Below are 17,611 nucleotides of genomic sequence, written 5' to 3' on the forward strand. Positions count from 1 at the left end.
CCCCCACTTCCATCTCCTCCACGCCCAGAACGAACAGACCCAAACTACTTCCCCCAACACCTCTCTCTCTTCATGCTCAACCGACTGAATCTCTTGACTCGACACTTCCCACGTCCATTCAGTCCCACTCGTTTCACCGGTCCCCTAATTTCGACCCCGTTCCTGGCCCCTAGCTCAAGTCCGTTCGCGATGACATCAGCCGCGCACCCGAAGCCCATCCACACGGCAGCATGCCTCGTCATTGGCGACGAGGTTCTCGGCGGAAAGGTAAATGGAAAATTCACAAGCTCCCCGATGAAAAGAACACGGATTCTGACACAACCTCAAATGGCCCTTAGACCATCGACACCAACTCCCCGTACCTAGCCAAGTTCTGCTTCTCGCTCGGCATCGAGCTGAAGCGAGTCGAGGTCATCCCCGATGACGAAGAAGATATCATCGAAGCAGTGCGACGTATGAGCTCCCGCTATGACTTCGTCGTCACCAGCGGCGGCATTGGACCCACGTACGAACAAGCCCGTCCCTAGCCTCTCCGCATCCAAGCGAAAATGCATCCACGCCAATGCGGGCATTTCATACCCAATTCTCAGCTAACACATACCCCTCCCCCACTTTGATAGACACGATGATATCACATACTCCGCAATCGCCAAGGCGTTCAACCTGAAGCTGGAATTACATCAGCCGGCCTTCGAGCGTATGAAGCGCCTCTCCAAGCCTCACCCCATGCAACTCAACTTCGACTGGGAGACACCCTCACCAGGTCTGACGGCCAAGCTGCGCATGGTCGAGCTGCCCTTCGATCCGCAGGTCTCCGCCGAGTCACAAGCTCTGTTCGTCGCCGACGACCTGTGGGTGCCGATCGCGGTGGTGAATGGCAACGTGCACATCCTACCTGGCGTGCCGAGGCTCTTCGAACGCTTGCTTCTGAGCTTGAAGCCCTCTCTTATCCCCCGTTTGGCTGATCCGGAGGGCAAGGGGACGTTCCGCTTGATGTTCAGCACCCCGTTGCCGGAGAGTGCCGTGGCGCCGTACCTGACTGAGCTGGCGGCTAAGGTTGGGCCTCGGGGGATCAAAGTTGGCAGCTACCCGCGTTGGGGTAAAAAGCGCAATACCGTTACTTTGGTCGGGACGGATAAGGCTTACATGGAGTCGTTGGCTAGTGAGGTGGAGGAGAATGTTCAGGGTACGCTGGTTGCGAAGGAGGATGAGTTGGATCCTCCTTCCGACTCGGAGCATGTTTACAGTCAGTAGAGTGTTGATAACGTACGTTTTCTAGGGCTCTGCGACTTTTCAAATACACGCAGCACATAGAGCAGAGCCATTCGAGATGTATATCTCAAATCATAGGGTTAAAATGGACAAAATTGACCAGGCTAGATTTCTCAAATTAAGGCACCACCGAAGATTCTGCATTGGGAATACACCGCATGACCTGGCAACTGTCATTGGGGCCATGCACCAAGTGAGCCCTTGCCATCAGCTCGTTGAAAAAGATCTTAATATATTAGAATAGTTTCCGTAGTGATCAGACTGAATAATAGATTGCACCATCGGGGATAGATGGGCGTATGTCTTCATACGTAGAGCACTCAACGATAGATAGAACAATCAAAATACCAGAACAGCCATACCCAAGAACAAAGGAACACACCGCAATGATGGAATGCAAGGAATCCACCTTGCCATGAAAGAACATATATGGACAGCCGTGTCGTCTCGCGGGAGCGACAAGGGGAAAAAAAAAAGATAAAAAAGGTAATAAGAGGCGATAGATAACAAAAACCGATCTTTCGCAAAGACTTGAACAGTTAAAAAAGATAATAAAAAAAATAAAAAGAAAAGGAAAAACAAAGACGCAATCGGACAACAAAAGGGGAATCAAAATGTTTCGTGAGACGAGGTTGGGCGTCAAGGTCGGCAGTCATCAAGAATGCGAGTCCATTGAAGAACCCACAAACATCCGTAACACAAACGACAATGCCACTTCTTCTTTGGGATTTTTTTCTGGTTTGGTTGTTTTCTGTTCTGTCGAGGTTGCAATCATTTTGCAGTCTCCGTATTTTCCGATTTGTGATATGAGTGGCAGAGTTGTAGATTAAGGCCATTCAAAAGTAAACAAAGATATCCAACTTTTCCAAAGGTGGGTGTGCACCACCTTGGACATGTAAATCCTTCCCCGTAACTCCTCCCGATGTAAGCTGTGTATTTCGGATTCGGGGTTGTTCCGAGGTTCGAGGACATCGCAGCGATTCGGATCATATTGGTATCTTGGGGGGGTTTTTTTACATGATGACGCACTTCGCGCACAAACCAGCGCTCTCTTCCGGATCGCTCACGTCCATTTTGTCCTCTGGTGCGCGGGCGCCGGCCGCGCCGGAGCCGGAGGGGTGCGAGGACATCTCCTTGTTGTAGCGACGGATCTCGCGGACGAGGTCGTAGAAGGCGTTCTCCACGTTGATGCGGGACTTGGCGGATGTTTCGATGAATTTGCAGCCAAACTGGCGGGCGAGCGCTTCGCCCTCTGTTGTACGGGGTAAATGGTTAGCCATGGAATCGGGGATTCGGATTGAGGGTTTGCAGGAAAGAGTTCAGGGGAGGTCGGAAGTAGAGAAGGGGCATATACCTTGCTCGGAGACAACACGCTCCTTCTCCAAATCGCACTTGTTGGCAACAACAATGATGGGGAAGTAGTCCTTGTCCTTGACGCGCAGGATTTGCTGTTGGAAGGTCATAATTTCTTCGAAGGACTGGCGCGACGTAATGGAGTAGATGAGCAGGAATCCCTCGCCGGTTCGCATGTATTGTTCTCGCATAGCCGAGTATTCCTCCTGGCCGGCTGTATCCAGGACATCCAACAAAGCGACTTCATCATCGATCACACACTGCTTGCGGTAGGAATCTATGGGCGGAAGAAGGTTCCAAATCAGCTCTGTTGCTCAACCGAGGTCTGGGAGGCTCTGGGTAAACACGACACGATCCGCACAGCCGATGAAACGGGACGGCTTCGGAGTGCTCACCTTCAATCGTTGGATCGTACTCGTCCACGAAGTGACTCTGGATCAGCTGGATGGTCAAGCAGGACTTTCCGACACCACCACCGCCGACAACCACCAGCTTGTATTCTCTTAGGAACTGTTGATCAATCCGGAATTAGCCACAGGGAATCTCGACGAACCAGCCTGATTCGGGATCACGTTGAACCATCTCTCACCTTTGAGGCCATTCTGAGTTAGGTCCAAGTAGAGAAGATGAAACAGAAAAGAGATATTAAGTCGATCAGAAAGGAGTCGCAGAACAATTTAAAGCGAAATCTTAAGTCCGTTTAAAAAAAAAAAAAAAAAAACAAAGGGAGAAGAATTAGGGGGAGAGTTCGGAGGTTGGAACGGGAAGAAATTAGACCAAACGGGAGCTTCCAAGGCGCTTCTCTTCCAGAGAATCTTCAAATGGTAAGTTCTGGGGTAAACAAAAGATGTAGAGGAAAAATTAAACCCGTAGAGACCTTGTTTCTTTTTTTTTTTTGTTAGAGAAAACAGAAAGGGAAGAAGGGAGAGAAGGGGCGAAGGGAAATTCAGGAGATAGTGGGGAGAAAATGGTGATTGGACCAGAAAAAGGGGACATGCGCGCGCCATTGAGTAGATTGCTTTTATATTTGCCCTTTTTTGGGGGGAGGGGGGTTAGGAATTCTTCGCTCCTGTAGAGATTTCTACGTTTTCCATTGCAGTCGGATCTATTCAAGTGTGTTATTTCCTATGTTGTATCGTCTCCTTTCTTTTTTAGATTCCGATTTCGAACATATGGCCGTACGCTAGGTCTCTGGAAATTGGACTGGCGTAAGCCACGGCCCCATCAAGCAACGTGCAATTGGCACTATATAGCGGAGTTTTTTTTTTCATGCCTCCTTTTACTCGCAATCTACGGAGCATACCAAATCCGCAATTACCGCCATCTGGTCGAGACAATATTGGCTGCACATGTACCATTGAACAGAAGGCAGGAAGCCCAGTTCGTTCCTGAGTGGATCTGCCGTTCCGGTGGAGATGGGTCCCCTCTATGGCGCTTTTAGGGCATTGGCCGATGTCCAAGTTGTACTTCGTACACTTATGTTGTACACCAGGTTCGGTTCAGAAACGTGGAAGCCAAAATTCCAGATCATTCAACTGAGGTTGGGGGTATCCAAAAATCAACCGTCTTGTTCGACACCGCATGTTCATCTTGGCCATCTTATACGCCTGGAGGGCTTGCAGTAGACGCCTTGCATATTTGCATCAATCACCTCTGTCACTTTTGATGATTGGATACATCGGAATATTCCTATTCTTGTCACTGGCCCACTCTTGAAATCCCTACAAATTACCGGAGCGTTTGATGCCGATCCACTGATTTTTCACCCCGATCATCACCCTACCAACATTAAGGCCACGCCGTTTTTGTGTGTGTGTGTGTGTCTTTTTTGGAATAGATATAAATGTTGTAGATCGGGGACGTGATCTATACCATTTCCCACCATCGTTTGTTGAATGGTCTCCCAGGCCCTGACATTTGAAGTTGACGGCTGCCAGGCACCCCGCGACTTGAGACTTTGAATTCGGCCCCGCATAGTGTGCAGAGATACATTTGAGCCTTGAATCACCTCGATCTTAGTAATGTTCTAAAACATACTTCACCAGTCCTAATTTTTTTTTTAAGAACTTGGCGCGATTTTCGATCCTGTCGGTTCTTCCCTGCGATGCCTGTCTTGACCTAAGCGTAACTCGGTTGCTTCCTTTCCGTTGGATGAGTGGATTGAAATGAGATTGTGCACCTGGGCACGACTATGCAATATTGGCTCGAATAGATGTCTGAAGGTGGATCAGGAGCCGAGATTAAATCCTCATGTTATTCTGTTAGCTGGTCGGCATTCAAATTTCCATATGGTCCTGAAGCATTCTTAGAAGAACTGATTTGATAATCAAGAAGACTGCGTGTTGATTTGTAATGTGGGCTGATCCCGATCTGATCCGTCAAACGGACGCACGGTCTGTGATTGATCATGACGCTGGTGCATCTATCAACATCCGGCAAGTGGTACGAGGAACTGTGTTTCGAGGCAGCGCTTAGAACTACAAGACATGGATGAGAGGACCGATAATGAGCCGCATAAAGTGATGTGATGGGACAGACTGTTGGTAGGCGTTGTCCAATATCTGGCGACAATTCTACTTGCCAAGTCACACAACCGTGAAACTGATGAAAGTCCCTTTGAACCAACAGAATCCATACTTGCCAAGGGAGGAAGGATCGAAATCGATCAGGCCAACGGCCAAATGCGATGGGAGATGTCCACGCGCGGAGACCGATCCAAGTAGAACGCTTTTCTGCAAACATCAATTAGATGGATGTGAACTCAGCAGCTGGCCCAGAAAAAAGGAAAACAAAAACCAAAATAAAAGAACCGGACAGATACCCCGGAATTACTCGCCAGTTAAGAAAAAGACCGAATCACACTTGAGTTGACTTGAGACCGAAGGCATCACCAATCCCGCTTGACGTGCAACAGACCATGGGGGTACAAGTGTGCCTGGGCACATGAGCAGAGACCGTTCACACAACGTGTCCAATCTGTCGGAGATTTAAGTACTTGACTCTGATAAAACAAAAAATCACCGAAAACTTTTGTGTTCGTTGTGAAGATAGGGTGAGCGCTACCCAACTCGTGCCTACCCAACGCCCAAGCAGATAAAGCAAACGGCCAACAAGTCCAGGGTTGAGAAACCCCAACATCAGCCAATCATCTCCCAATGTCTTTTGCAGATCTCCATGTCGGCGGACTGTATGTCATTCTCCAAGCTCGCCAAGAACCACCCGAGCTCAACGAGTTCTACTGGGGTCTGTATCTCCACTCGGACTCCGTTGGAGGAATGGCATACCATGTCGTAGATACAGGATCTGGACTAAGACCCGAGCATGAGTATACTGCTGGAGTCTTCAACACTCCACTTCTTATAGGCTTATTCCGAATCGCCGACATCACTCGTCCCTTGCATCCATTCATCGACAGGGTAATAAGGTCCTATGACAGCAGTCTCAACTGTCCGGGAAGAAGCAGCAACAGCAAGTTCTGGGTTTTGAATGTTCTGGCTTTACTGATCCAGCCTACATCTACGGGATGGCTGCCAGTGAATTGTCAAAACTTGCCCATCTTGGAGCAGGAAATCCGCGATTGGGGCAATCGAATGTCCCAAGGACGATGTGTTTATCAAAGGCCCAAGCCAATTGGATCTTCGACTATCTGCGGGTTGCCAGAATGGAAGATACAGCGTGAGTTATCCATTTCCCTCAGGCAATCTTAGTACGGCGGAAGCGCCAATTGACGCAAAGCCAATGCAATATGTAGCCGAACATTCGATCTATTCGACCAGATGATCCAATCACCCGAGTAGGATCTCTCGTATCGAGCGCCAATTGACCGGTGTGTTATGTAGTGTTTTCAAATTAAGCAATTGCATATTGTATCTGTCAATGGTTCCAAAATTGACGTATTGAATTCCAAATCTAAAGCACACTACCCGCTCTCTGTCAAGGATCACAATTGTCTCCGCTATGATCTCCCTCCGCAGCTCAAGTTCCACCCAGAGCACGGAGTAGAAACTGGTCGAATGCCTGTGCGAGCAGCACCTCCACACCCGTAACTGTGTCTCACTCTTGATTCTGCTGTGCGGCAGTCAAAAGGGGCGTCTGCCTCGGCTTGTATGATATATCGAAATCCAAACCTCCAAACCTTCATGCCAGATCAACGAAAAGAACTGATCTGCTCTGATCTTATGTGGGGCTTTCTGCGGTTACAGTGCCAATATCGACTTCCTAATTCGCAGGAAGATCTTGTAGACTTGAATCAATTTTGATCTTAAAAACACGGACTTTGAACCCCTTTTTTGACTTTCTCAGCAGTGACCAAGGTCCGTTTCATGGGATAGATGTACCGTAATCCAGCTTTATGCCCAGCACAGAAAGTGGGCTCTTGATACGCCCTAGCCCACATCATTAGTCCGGTAATGGGTTGGTGTTTTGTTTTTGTTGAGTGTGCAGCCAAAATACCGCAGAGGCCAGACTAATCTGTGCTATCGCCGGTGATTATTCGCCCGCTGCCATTGCGTTTGACGATGAGAGTGTTGGGTGCACCCATTAAATGAGCAGTCGTTTGCTCGTCACGGAATTTTACACCACACGGTCCTACCGAGTCTCCCACCTCAACTCTCGAAAACGACTTTGCTCATGCCTGCAGGATTTGGAGGCCAGGATGGGAAGTCTTCAGAGGTCGGTTAACAAACGGCCTGCAAAAGTTGAGAATGCTGGTTTTTGCGGTCATTCCAAAGGGCTCATCCGGCCATCAGAATTGCAAGCGCTAGGAATGGGACCCCAGATCCTATAGTAATAGCTCCCCCCACGAACTCCGTTCTTAAATTCGAAGCTATTCCCACTTTTCAATTACTCGCCGTCGTCTCATTTGGAGACACCGAGTGGTTTGACTCGCTGTTTGAGGAAATGGCCATCTCCATGTCCGATGAACAGGCAAGTGGCTCTTTTCCCAGCCCTTCTAAGGGTTGCATACTGGCAGTTATAGGAAACAACCTCTTTTTGCTCAAATTATCGGCTTCTGTGCTGGAAATTTGGACAAGGACTTCTTGGGGCAACCTCAAAAAACCACTAGAAGATCACCCCCATGGAATCTAAGCCCAGCAGTCAGACGATAGTCCATTGAAATGATGTTAATTCGTTTCTTCATCGTAAGTTAAAAAGGACATCTCGGTATCATAAAGAGGAATGTATGCAGCGAAAACGAAATCAGATGCCCGCCCCTCGCCAGAATTTCATGCCAACGACGAAACAATGGACAGCCAACCCAGACCGGCTGTTGCTACTTCAATCCCCTTGGTATCCTTTTGCGGGGGATAGCTGACACGAGCCAACCTCGACAACTGGACCGCGAGCAGATGTTCTCTGAAATACAGATCCAAGCCACCGACCATGTGAATGCTGTGTTCAGCACCATTTCCCCCTTTCTTTTCTCCCCAGCACAGCCTGGGACCCACAATTTCATCTTCCATCTTCCCCGTCCTACTTCCACTTTTGGCCCACACACGCTTCGTCTCATATAAAGTCTCCCAAGCGATACCAAAGCTCCCAAACATCCCACCCTCTTTCTTCCCCTCTGCCGCTGCGGTCTTCCAAACGAAATTGCGTCCCCCATACTCAAATCGTCGCGGGGACCAATCCTTTCGCTGCATTTCTCCATCCGGAATCTCGGTGACTGCGCCCATATCGGGGATTGTCCGCGTCATCAGCCGGAAACTTCCTCCTTTGGTCTTTTGTAGTTTCACACTCGTCGCTCCAATTTGAGGTAAGAATTCCCCGGCGCGTCGAAGGACCGTGTCGACAATGGGCGCTTCGTTGCTCCAGACAAATTGGAGGGCATACAAGACATGTGTGTTGGTCGCGTCTTTGACGAAAAACCAATGCGAGCGCATCCCCAGGCTGACAAGCTCCGAGGAATGCGTAATGCGGTAAGTAACCGTGGGGGCCGAGGGAGAGAGGGTCAGCGAAAAGAAGGGCCGCTGCGAGGTGTCGGCATTGAGGAATGGCTGGAGGTGGGCCGGAGCTGTGCTGATAGCATTGGCTTGACTGGGGTCATCTCCGCGAAAAGTATTAAGATCCCGACGGATCTTACAGTTGACAAAAAATTAGTGGTGTGAAAGAGTGTGCCATGGCCTGGAATGTGTGGCTTACTTGGGTCAAAGACGAAGTCTTTCCATCCTCGTCCTCAATTTCTTCCATCGCGTCCAAAATCGTCGGAGGCAATATTATGCCATCGAAACTGCCCTTGTTTTTTAGATTTTCAAGATAGGCTAGGCGTTCTCGATGAACTTGGACCTGTCTCTCGAACATTTTTCTGTTGATTTTGAGGACGTTTCCTTTCTTGTACATTTTAGTTGCTTCATCCAAAACTGTGATGGCGCTCTTGTAGATCTTGATAGCTTCATCGTATTCGCCGTTGCGCTCCAAAATAAAGGGCATGGCGGCCAGCTTGTAGACCTTGTTGTTAACATCGATCTTTCCTGCCATGGTGTTGATGAGAAAGAGTCGATTAGTGTGAAAAATGGTTTCTATCAATGGTAGTAATGATGCTATTAGCTCTTGATGGGGTGGGTTAATGCGCCATTTCCAAAATGGTTCAAATGGCGCTCCTTTATAGAATTGAAGCAGTCGGAGCTTATCTTCATCGTTGATGCCAAGGTAGAAATATGCCTTGCCAAGGAGTTTCCAGTATAAAGATTGAGCCTAAATGGGAGCTGTTTTCGTGCAGCCGTTGTCGCGAACGACTGTCCTCGAATCAGCTTGCCGCGTGGGAATCCTTCCGGGGGGGGGGGGGGGGGGGAAACCTGGAGTTTTGGTGGGAAATGATCACCTGCGGAATCAGCCACATTAAACAGCCTGTCTCATCCATCTTCTGCACTTTAGTTAAGATCCATATGGTTGGCCCATAAAGAAAAGGACACCAACTAATCGCTTAGCATTACTGTCTTTGACGCTTGGCAAAACGTCCTTGCCGGGTTAGCGGGGCTTGGGGGCACAGGGCTATCAAGTCCCTATGGATGTACGGAGTAGTAACTCAGGGTCCAGGACTGTTGACTGGAGCTCCAGGAAAACTCACAGGAGGGATCAGACTGCCCCATAAAAGGGTTTCAATGAAGCCATTTCACGTTGATTTAAGGCCATTCATGGATGTGAGAGCAAGTATAGTAAGAGGGCAAGGAGCTCCGGTATCTTACAAGACGCAACAATAGCGATGGCCCTAAAATCAAGACATCACTGAAGTGTTTTGTCTGACTCTCTTTGCCCGAGACACCACAAATATATTATTGAAAGAGATCGAATCACGCATGCAGTGAGGATCTTCTCCGATATCAAATTCTGCGAAACACAACTAGGTGATAATGAAGAAGTGCTAAAGTATCGAAATGTAGATCAATTAAGAGATTTAAAAAAAAATCCAACGAAAAATAGAGAGAAAATCCAAACCTGTGCCATCCATGACAGAACGGGGGAGGTTGAGGCTGAGGGCGGTCCCGGGCACTCCGCCAAGGGCTTGGCTTGGGGGAAATTTCTAGTCCTTGCATTGACACTGCCCAGTTGAAGTCCCAATTGGGAACAACTTGTGTTGCTTAGGCTAGCTCCGGAGCGTTTTCTGACTATCATCAGAGTGCCGAGGACGGCATTCCTTCCGGAGAATAAGAGTACACAGAGAAAAAATCCCTATAAAAATCTGGATCTCCCATAAAACCCTGGCACTCCTCCCCACCGGCATTCGAAATGGGTTGCGTGTGGCTATTTTTGCAGCCACGGAGAGAAAGGGGCTCAAATGTCCTAAATAGGTACAGCGGTATGGGTTTTGCAGAGACTAGATCTACGCTAGCATCCAAATAGGCTAGAGAGCATCTCTTGACTGATGAAGCAGCCACTAGAGAGGCTCCGTTTGAACGCCATCCGTCAATTATACGAAACAGCTCTAGACTGTTCTGTCTGCACTGAGGAACTTTTAGTGCGGATGAGACCCTGAAATAAATCCGAATCTTACATGGTCTCTCAAAGCTTGAGTTCATCTTCTTTTCACATTCGTTTTTTGTCGTTCGCTTGCTTAACCTTTCTTTCGTTAATCAACTAAATACACCATGCGTATCCAATCTTTCGCTCTCTTGGCTAGTGCCACCGCCGCCATCGCTGCCGAGACAGTCACTCTGTTTCTACCCGGGTTCGATGAGCAACGAATTGAGGGCAAGGTCATTGGATCTGTATGTGCGATCATCCCTTTCTTTATTCAGCACAGACGACTAATATTGACATTGTTCCAGAGCGGCTCCATGACCAAGTATCTTATCAACTGTCCTGCCGACGTTGATTCGGATGACTGTGGCCTTCCCCCGGCTGGCATGACCGTGAACCAAGGTTCTTCAACTGTCAGCCTAGGATACAACATGGATGATGTGTGAGTATCTAGCCCGAAAAGAAACCCCCTTCCCCCCACTGTCATCGCTGATCCTTTCCGGAAACAGCACCATCGCTGAGAGCTGCAAGTATGATTCCACGAGCGTAAAGTGCGGCGCAATCTTTGACGAGCGTGGCACGACCTCCACATGGAACTCGGCCATCGCTATCACGGAAATTCCTGGCGGCGCATTGATGCCTGTGACGATTACCGCAACTGGCACTGATAGCAGTTCCGCCACCACTGGTGCCTCTGTCTCAGCTTCGACTGCCGTGTCGACTAGCGCTGCTACATTGACCACCTCTGCTTCTACTTCTGATACCACTGCCACCAGCACTAACACTGGTATTAGTACTGTTACTAGCACTGCTGGCGCGTCCGCAGATAGCAGCAGTGCTGCTGCCACTAGCCAGACTAAGAGTGGTAACGCTGCTATGCCCATGAATCCTGGAAACACGCGCTGGGCTGCTGGTGGTGCTGCGGCTGCACTGGCCCTTCTCGCTCTTTGAGGATGGGGAACCATTCTGGAATTGAGCGTGCATGGCAATAGCCGTGGTCCGGTCAACGCCTGTGTGCCTCATTCAAAATTAGGAATGTTCTTTTTCTTATGTTTACTATGCCATCTACGAAGCTTGAAAAATCTTATTTATTTCGGTATCATCGACATAGTTCAGACCTGTGTTGTTGTACGTCAGACATAAACCTCGTATCTACGCCGTACGACGTGAGGCATTGAAACATGTACAACGAGTACCATCTATGTTGTAAACCCCTCTATATCTTCATTTGGACCGACAATTTACAACTTGCGGTGCATGACACCAGCCGCAGCCTATGGTATTGTTAGAACCTGTCAACGATGAAATTTAACTTCAAGACAAGCTTACTTGATGGCTGGGGAACACCAGGGTATCAGCGATCACAACATTCTCACGACGACCAGCCGCAAAGACAACGATCTCTGCGATGTCATCGCCGGTCAATGGCTCGACGCCCCTGAAAATGATTAATAACTCCGAATGTTTTTGGTTTATGCGGCATGACTTACTGGTAGACAGCATCAGCCTTTGCCTTGTCTCCACCGAATCGGACGATAGAGAACTCCTAGCCACAGGCGTTAGCTTCATATTCAAGATGACCATTAAAGAATGCGATGACCATACCGTCTCGACTTGACCAGGATCGATTTCAATAACACGAATTCTCGTGGCGATGAGCTCTTTTCTCAGCGCGTCAGTGAAAGAGCGGACAGCCGCCTTGGTGGCGCAGTAGATGCTGCCGCCAGAGTAAGGCTCGCGACCAGCGATACTGCCAATATTAATGATATCTCCACGGCCACCCTCAGAGCGCTTCTTGAAGATGGGAAGGATGGCCTGGGTCATGTTAATGAGACCAGTGACGTTGGTGTCAAACATGACCTTGATATCCTCGGCAGCGATTTCGGGTGCCTGGGCGACACCCTTGACCAAGCCACTACACCGAGACTGTCAGTATCAATTCTGCACACCAATCAATCTAGCTTGATATGTATGACTCACGCATTGTTGACAAGGATATCAATTTCTCTGAACTCCTCAGGCAGGGAGGAAACGAAGTTGTTGACTTCCTCTGGGTTACTGACATCTAGCTTGACGGGAAGAACCTGGACACCATCGCCAACTTCCTTTGTGATCTCCGCCGCGACCTCCTTCAATGTGTCAATGCGGCGCGCGGTAAGGATCAACTTCACGTTCTTGGGCGATGTGCGGGCGAACTCCTTGGCTGTGCTCTTTCCAATGCCGGATGAGGCGCCGGTAACGACGATAGTCTTGCCTTCGAGGCGCTTTGCCATTGCGGAAGCCATGGTGCGTCGGATAGTAGTCTGGTAGGCTGTAAGAGGGAAGGAGGTATTTGCGGAGAGAGCTGGGGATGCAAAGGGGTGTGAGAGCCGTTGAAAGGGTCCAATTGATCTGATCCAAGCTCGCAGATGGCTCATGGATCGAACTCTCTATCTGCCAAGGAGAAATGAAAGGTAGAACCCAAAATAAATAGAATAATCGCGAACGAGTGCGGGGACTCTGGCGTCATCTTGTGTTATGTAATCACATACAACGCGGCCCGGCAAGAAGGGATCGGAAGGCCGATCCCTTCGCTCGATCTAAACCCCGCCAAGCGCCCGACATATTCGCTTTGTTGATTGACCTAGGTGATGAATTGAATCACTATGAAAATCGGAGCAACTGGACACATCAGTGCAGTAATTCAGTAAGCCACCCATACGGGCAATTCGTGTATAGGGAGCCCTGGAAGTATGCAAGTTCGTCATATGCTGCGCATAAATGACCATTTTCACTCCTTTATCAAATTCGCAGATATTGCACGAATATCAGGTGAGGACAAATTCAACTCTATCAAAATCTAGCTGGATTTGTGTATAAAGAAAGCAAATAGCAGAAAACGAAGGAAATTGAGAAGGCGCAAGGCCCGTAACGCACAAGTTTCTGATTAGACCGTACATCTATCTGCCTTGAATATGAAGTATTTTTTATAAACAGCATCCGAAGTGAGATTGCTATTAAGGACAGGAGTTGTTGAATTAATGGATTACAAACTATCTCCAAAGTAGTAAACCATGGAGAATGGCCTGCGACGAATTTGGCTTTGGTCGCTTTTTCTCTCTCTCTAACGTTAGCGATCTTAACTGTTCTTTTCATGTGGTACACCTTGGAAGGTTTTTTTAAAATTCTACATCACATACTCATAGAATTGATTGAACGAGACTTAGGTTGCAACCTTTCGTTTCTTTTGCATTCCCTCTAGCTAGTCGAAGAGTTGAGAAAATCGATGTTGCGAGCATGTTGTCTTTTTGCACATTTTAGATGTGTGCTTTTAGTTTGTAATTGCTTCATAAAGACTGCCTGCTACTTAAAATGCGCTCTCTAGTAGGCACTTGGCCCGAACATTCGCAGGCAATGCACAAGATGGAGTTTGTCTCTGAATGCATGCCATGAATTATTTGTATTCGCTTGAGACTGCCCAAAATGAGAGACAAAGCCTCTCAACTCGTTTGAATTACTCAAAGAGACAGTCTGTCTTTGAAGATAATCCCTCTAGTTGAGATGGCCATGTTTAACTTAACAAAGGGCCAAGTGCACCGTTATTATGGACAACGTAAGACTCGTTGTAGATGGACAAAGATCAAATCAATAACATTGTCAAAATTTCTTTAGAGGACATCGATCTTTACTTCTAAAGGCTAGTCACTACCCCCGATGCATCTAATAAATAGCGGTGATGATACCCACCAGCAGTGCACAGCAATCATAGCCTCGGCACTTTCTCTCGAGTCCTATGGTGATCTTTTTGTCCAGAATATAAGAGCAGAAGAGCGCGTTTCTTCTATATTCAGGATAACACAGATTTCGCGGTAAACTACCATCTCTTCCTAGATACAATTTTGTTCACTTTCTAACTGTCGCTTCACATATACATATCGGATCATCAATCGTGACATTTCCAACAACATTGAAATCTATCGACTAGTACAATCAAATCACGATGCATTCTCCAGTGAACGTTCGCCATGTAGCTCCTCTGAAAATTATCTCAAAGCGTGATAGAAACTTGTATGAATCTCCCTCAACACAGAGCGCTCCCTTGGAGGATCTGCTTCGTCGATGCCACTTTGATTGGGCTCAAGATGTCGAAGACGCGGCAACCGACGCTAGTTTACCTATGGCTGCCATGACAAAGTCCCTTCATTATCGTGCACCTAATTCAACTAGGTACGACGAATCCTTTCCAACTACCAATCTTGTTTCTACCCCCCGGTTTCAGCCATCCTTTTCAACCCTATACGAAGAGGTTTGGGATGAGCTGTGGGGCTGGGCCCATGGAGCTACAGATTCGACTTCAAGCGCTCCCGAAGAAACCCAGTATGAACTCTGTGAGTCCACCAATGCGTCTTCAAGTTACGAGAGGTCGCTCTCCGATGACGAATTGTACTGGGGGCAATTGACACCAAACACAGCTTCTGAAGTCTCTTCAGTTGCACAGCAATCTGTTGATACCATCTTTGCCGATCGTCAAGCCTGGATTGAAGCCGATGAGGATATACATCACTTCAACTGGATGGGAATGCGAACATACACCCATAGCTCAACTTCCCCATGCGATTCGCTTGCCAAAATATTGGCGAAACCGAAGAACCCACAAGGAAGTGCCACCTGGAGAATTCTATCGCTTCTGAACCGAGCAGGAGACTACATAGACCCGGTCGTTGTACTTCTAGATGACACCGAGAATGCCTTGTTCAACCTCCGGGGATCAGAGCTTGTACGTGCCTCAACTGGACGGGTCTTCAAATACTACTCCCCTCATGGAACCTGGCTTGAAGACCCGGAAGATTCTGGTGAAGCAACAAGTACGGACTTTGGCAATGTGCAAACATACGGTGCTACGGATTTGGCTATTGGAAATGGCTTTGTGGAGTCTAGTGCTATTCGATCAGTTTCCCAGTGGGCAGAGTGTCGGAATGAAGCCTGTGATGCCTCTTGGGGTCGGTTCCCGCAGAGGGTGACCTGGGTGCGGAGACCTTCGCGGTTGAGCCAATGTCAATCAATCTCGCCAGAAATATTCCCACATGCACGAAAGTTAGAGACCATCGAGGGGGTCGAAAAACTACCTCCCACAATTACAATGTGTGGTGTTGAAGCACCACCTGAGGAGTATTTTTCTTTTCCCACTCCTGTCTTTGGTCGTCGTAGGGGGATCAAGCAAGCGTTCTCAAAGGCTCGACAGGGACTGGAATCCATGCTAAAACTATTAAGAGATAAGTTTGCTTAGGCTTTTCTTTGTCTATTTTTGCTGTGGCCAGGATTTCTCTGCTCTGATCTTGCTCTCCATCTGGTTTTGATCCCATCAAACCGGGTTCATAATGGTTTGAGATTGAATTTAATGTTTGTTTCAGTCTAGATTTCGGCCACTGCAAATTTTGCTCGAGTCGATACTGAGATTGTATTTTGGTAACTTTTGGGATGAGTTTCATGTGAGGCCGTTTCCTTCTGGCATACCTATATATGGCTTTGATACCCGACATTGGGTTTTGGCCAAATCGGAAATTCTTCCAAAAGAAAGAGAAAGATTGATCTCAAGTCTCTTTCCATATGGTTCATCTATCAATCAGCTTGCCTTTGTGCGCTATCTAAATAGATAGCTTTTTTTATTTTGAATGCTGAAGGCCCGTCGTTCCGTGATTTCATTTTCCGTTGTATCAAGTGTCAAGTGTTGAAGCGTCAAAATGTTCAATACGCGCGATACCATTGTTTTAGTATATGGTTCTACCGAATAAAGTCTCAATGCTTCGTTCAATTTTGAGAAGGCCTAAATCGCGTACATGATGGCTCCAAGTTCAAGCTTAGTGAGCAAGACAGGTAGCTAGGTATAGACAAATCAACACTCCATGAGAGGTCTTTGGCCTGACTACCAATTGTTGCTAGCCGTGTGGTGTTTCAAAGGATAGCCGATGCGATGGGACAGGCTTAGATCAAGGCAATATGAGCGGAATGGCCACAAATTTCGCTGGCATAGGTAATTTGCATGCTCATGTAGGGTGACTGTGGTAGACATAGAATGCGAAGGGGCAGAGCGACCAAAGATCAAATGCCTGATTTTTCAGGGTTGATGCCTGAGTGGAAATGGATCAAGGCCGGATGAGAGCTAACCTGACACTCCTTTGGAAAGACCCGTGTCTGCATCTGGGGCTCATTCGGTTCAGAGATTAGAACGAGTTTACTATGCTATGCGACATCTGTTTTTGCTCAAGCATAGCATTTTACTTGCTTAAACTTCCTAGGAGAAATTGAAATTGAAGATTATAAACCCTTCCTTTTGATTATGCCTTTCTTTTAGGAAAACATTTTTAGAGGGTAGTGAACTTATCTTAGCATGGTCTCAGCAAAGCGTCAACTTTGAGTGACAATGTTCTGTAAACTAAAGTTACTTCCCAAATCATTTAAGACTTAGTCCAGGGAATCAAGATATCCAGACAAGTTAAATAAGGCCCAAAATGAGTCAATCTTAGAAATTACAATGGTCCTGAAGTTACCAAAATGTCTGAAAGTCACTGTGATCTGAAAACATACCCCTATCTCAACCTTAACCTCTCAAAATGCCACCTACACTTTTTAGAACAACTAAAGTGTGACGTAAATTAGCCTGATAAGAACGAAACAACCTCAGGTACAATCCTATGTGGATGGAAGACAGCCTTGATCAAACTCTATGATTTCTTGATGATTAGCCCCATTCCAAAAGGGAAGCAAAAAGTTTGCAAATGATAGCATTGGTAGTAGTCCAAGCCTTGTTGATGACATCGCCCCTGATGTCAATTGGGAAAGAGAGTGATGTATAAGAGATAGAATTTGGGCCAGGAGTCTTCTTGATCATGGGTCCCATGATCCCAAGTGGCAGATAAAATAGACGTGCGAACAATTCTTTTTGCGGAGGCCTAAGCCTTTTGAAAAATCTTGCTCAAAATCTCCAGGGGGGCAAAAGAGTAGGTGGAAAGATAGTTTGGGGGTGAAAGATTCTTTTATTGCCAGGGATTCG

The 17,611-nt window shown here is 47.5% G+C and overlaps 7 protein-coding genes across 7 annotated transcripts; 4 read left to right on the top strand and 3 right to left on the bottom strand.

Moving 5' to 3' along the window:
* Positions 1 to 72: 72 nt before the first annotated feature.
* Positions 73 to 1,254, top strand: Pdw03_8157 (Molybdopterin binding; the record flags this gene model as incomplete). Its single annotated transcript, XM_014677812.2, has 3 exons — positions 73 to 267; positions 339 to 505; positions 621 to 1,254. 3 exons carry the CDS (start codon positions 73 to 75, stop codon positions 1,252 to 1,254), a joined length of 996 nt encoding a protein of 331 aa, XP_014533298.2.
* Positions 1,255 to 2,285: 1,031 nt separating this feature from the next.
* Pdw03_8158 (RAS protein) lies at positions 2,286 to 3,226 on the bottom strand (the record flags this gene model as incomplete). Its single annotated transcript, XM_014677813.1, has 4 exons — positions 2,286 to 2,524; positions 2,627 to 2,902; positions 3,021 to 3,135; positions 3,215 to 3,226. The coding sequence occupies 4 exons, from the start codon at positions 3,224 to 3,226 to the stop codon at positions 2,286 to 2,288; spliced, it is 642 nt and encodes a 213-aa protein (XP_014533299.1).
* Positions 3,227 to 5,780: 2,554 nt separating this feature from the next.
* Positions 5,781 to 6,405, top strand: Pdw03_8159 (CBS domain-containing protein; the record flags this gene model as incomplete). The annotated part of the gene is made up of 2 exons (XM_014677814.2): positions 5,781 to 6,300; positions 6,377 to 6,405. The coding sequence occupies 2 exons, from the start codon at positions 5,781 to 5,783 to the stop codon at positions 6,403 to 6,405; spliced, it is 549 nt and encodes a 182-aa protein (XP_014533300.2).
* Positions 6,406 to 7,850: 1,445 nt separating this feature from the next.
* Positions 7,851 to 9,102, bottom strand: Pdw03_8160 (Mitochondrial ribosomal protein L16; the record flags this gene model as incomplete). The annotated part of the gene is made up of 3 exons (XM_066101883.1): positions 7,851 to 8,702; positions 8,767 to 8,854; positions 8,924 to 9,102. 3 exons carry the CDS (start codon positions 9,100 to 9,102, stop codon positions 7,851 to 7,853), a joined length of 1,119 nt encoding a protein of 372 aa, XP_065956966.1.
* A 1,607-nt stretch (positions 9,103 to 10,709) lies between these two features.
* On the top strand, positions 10,710 to 11,532 carry Pdw03_8161 (GPI anchored glycoprotein, putative; the record flags this gene model as incomplete). Its single annotated transcript, XM_014677816.1, has 3 exons — positions 10,710 to 10,829; positions 10,890 to 11,023; positions 11,091 to 11,532. 3 exons carry the CDS (start codon positions 10,710 to 10,712, stop codon positions 11,530 to 11,532), a joined length of 696 nt encoding a protein of 231 aa, XP_014533302.1.
* A 290-nt stretch (positions 11,533 to 11,822) lies between these two features.
* Positions 11,823 to 12,866, bottom strand: Pdw03_8162 (Short-chain dehydrogenase/reductase SDR; the record flags this gene model as incomplete). Its single annotated transcript, XM_014677817.1, has 5 exons — positions 11,823 to 11,855; positions 11,911 to 12,019; positions 12,072 to 12,127; positions 12,187 to 12,496; positions 12,562 to 12,866. 5 exons carry the CDS (start codon positions 12,864 to 12,866, stop codon positions 11,823 to 11,825), a joined length of 813 nt encoding a protein of 270 aa, XP_014533303.1.
* A 1,694-nt stretch (positions 12,867 to 14,560) lies between these two features.
* Positions 14,561 to 15,847, top strand: Pdw03_8163 (uncharacterized protein; the record flags this gene model as incomplete). Its single annotated transcript, XM_014677818.1, has 1 exon — positions 14,561 to 15,847. One exon carries the CDS (start codon positions 14,561 to 14,563, stop codon positions 15,845 to 15,847), a length of 1,287 nt encoding a protein of 428 aa, XP_014533304.1.
* Between the last annotated feature and the right edge of the window lie 1,764 nt (positions 15,848 to 17,611).

This window comes from Penicillium digitatum, chromosome 3 (assembly GCF_016767815.1).
Source record: "Penicillium digitatum chromosome 3, complete sequence".
In the NCBI taxonomy this organism is placed as follows: domain Eukaryota; kingdom Fungi; phylum Ascomycota; class Eurotiomycetes; order Eurotiales; family Aspergillaceae; genus Penicillium; species Penicillium digitatum.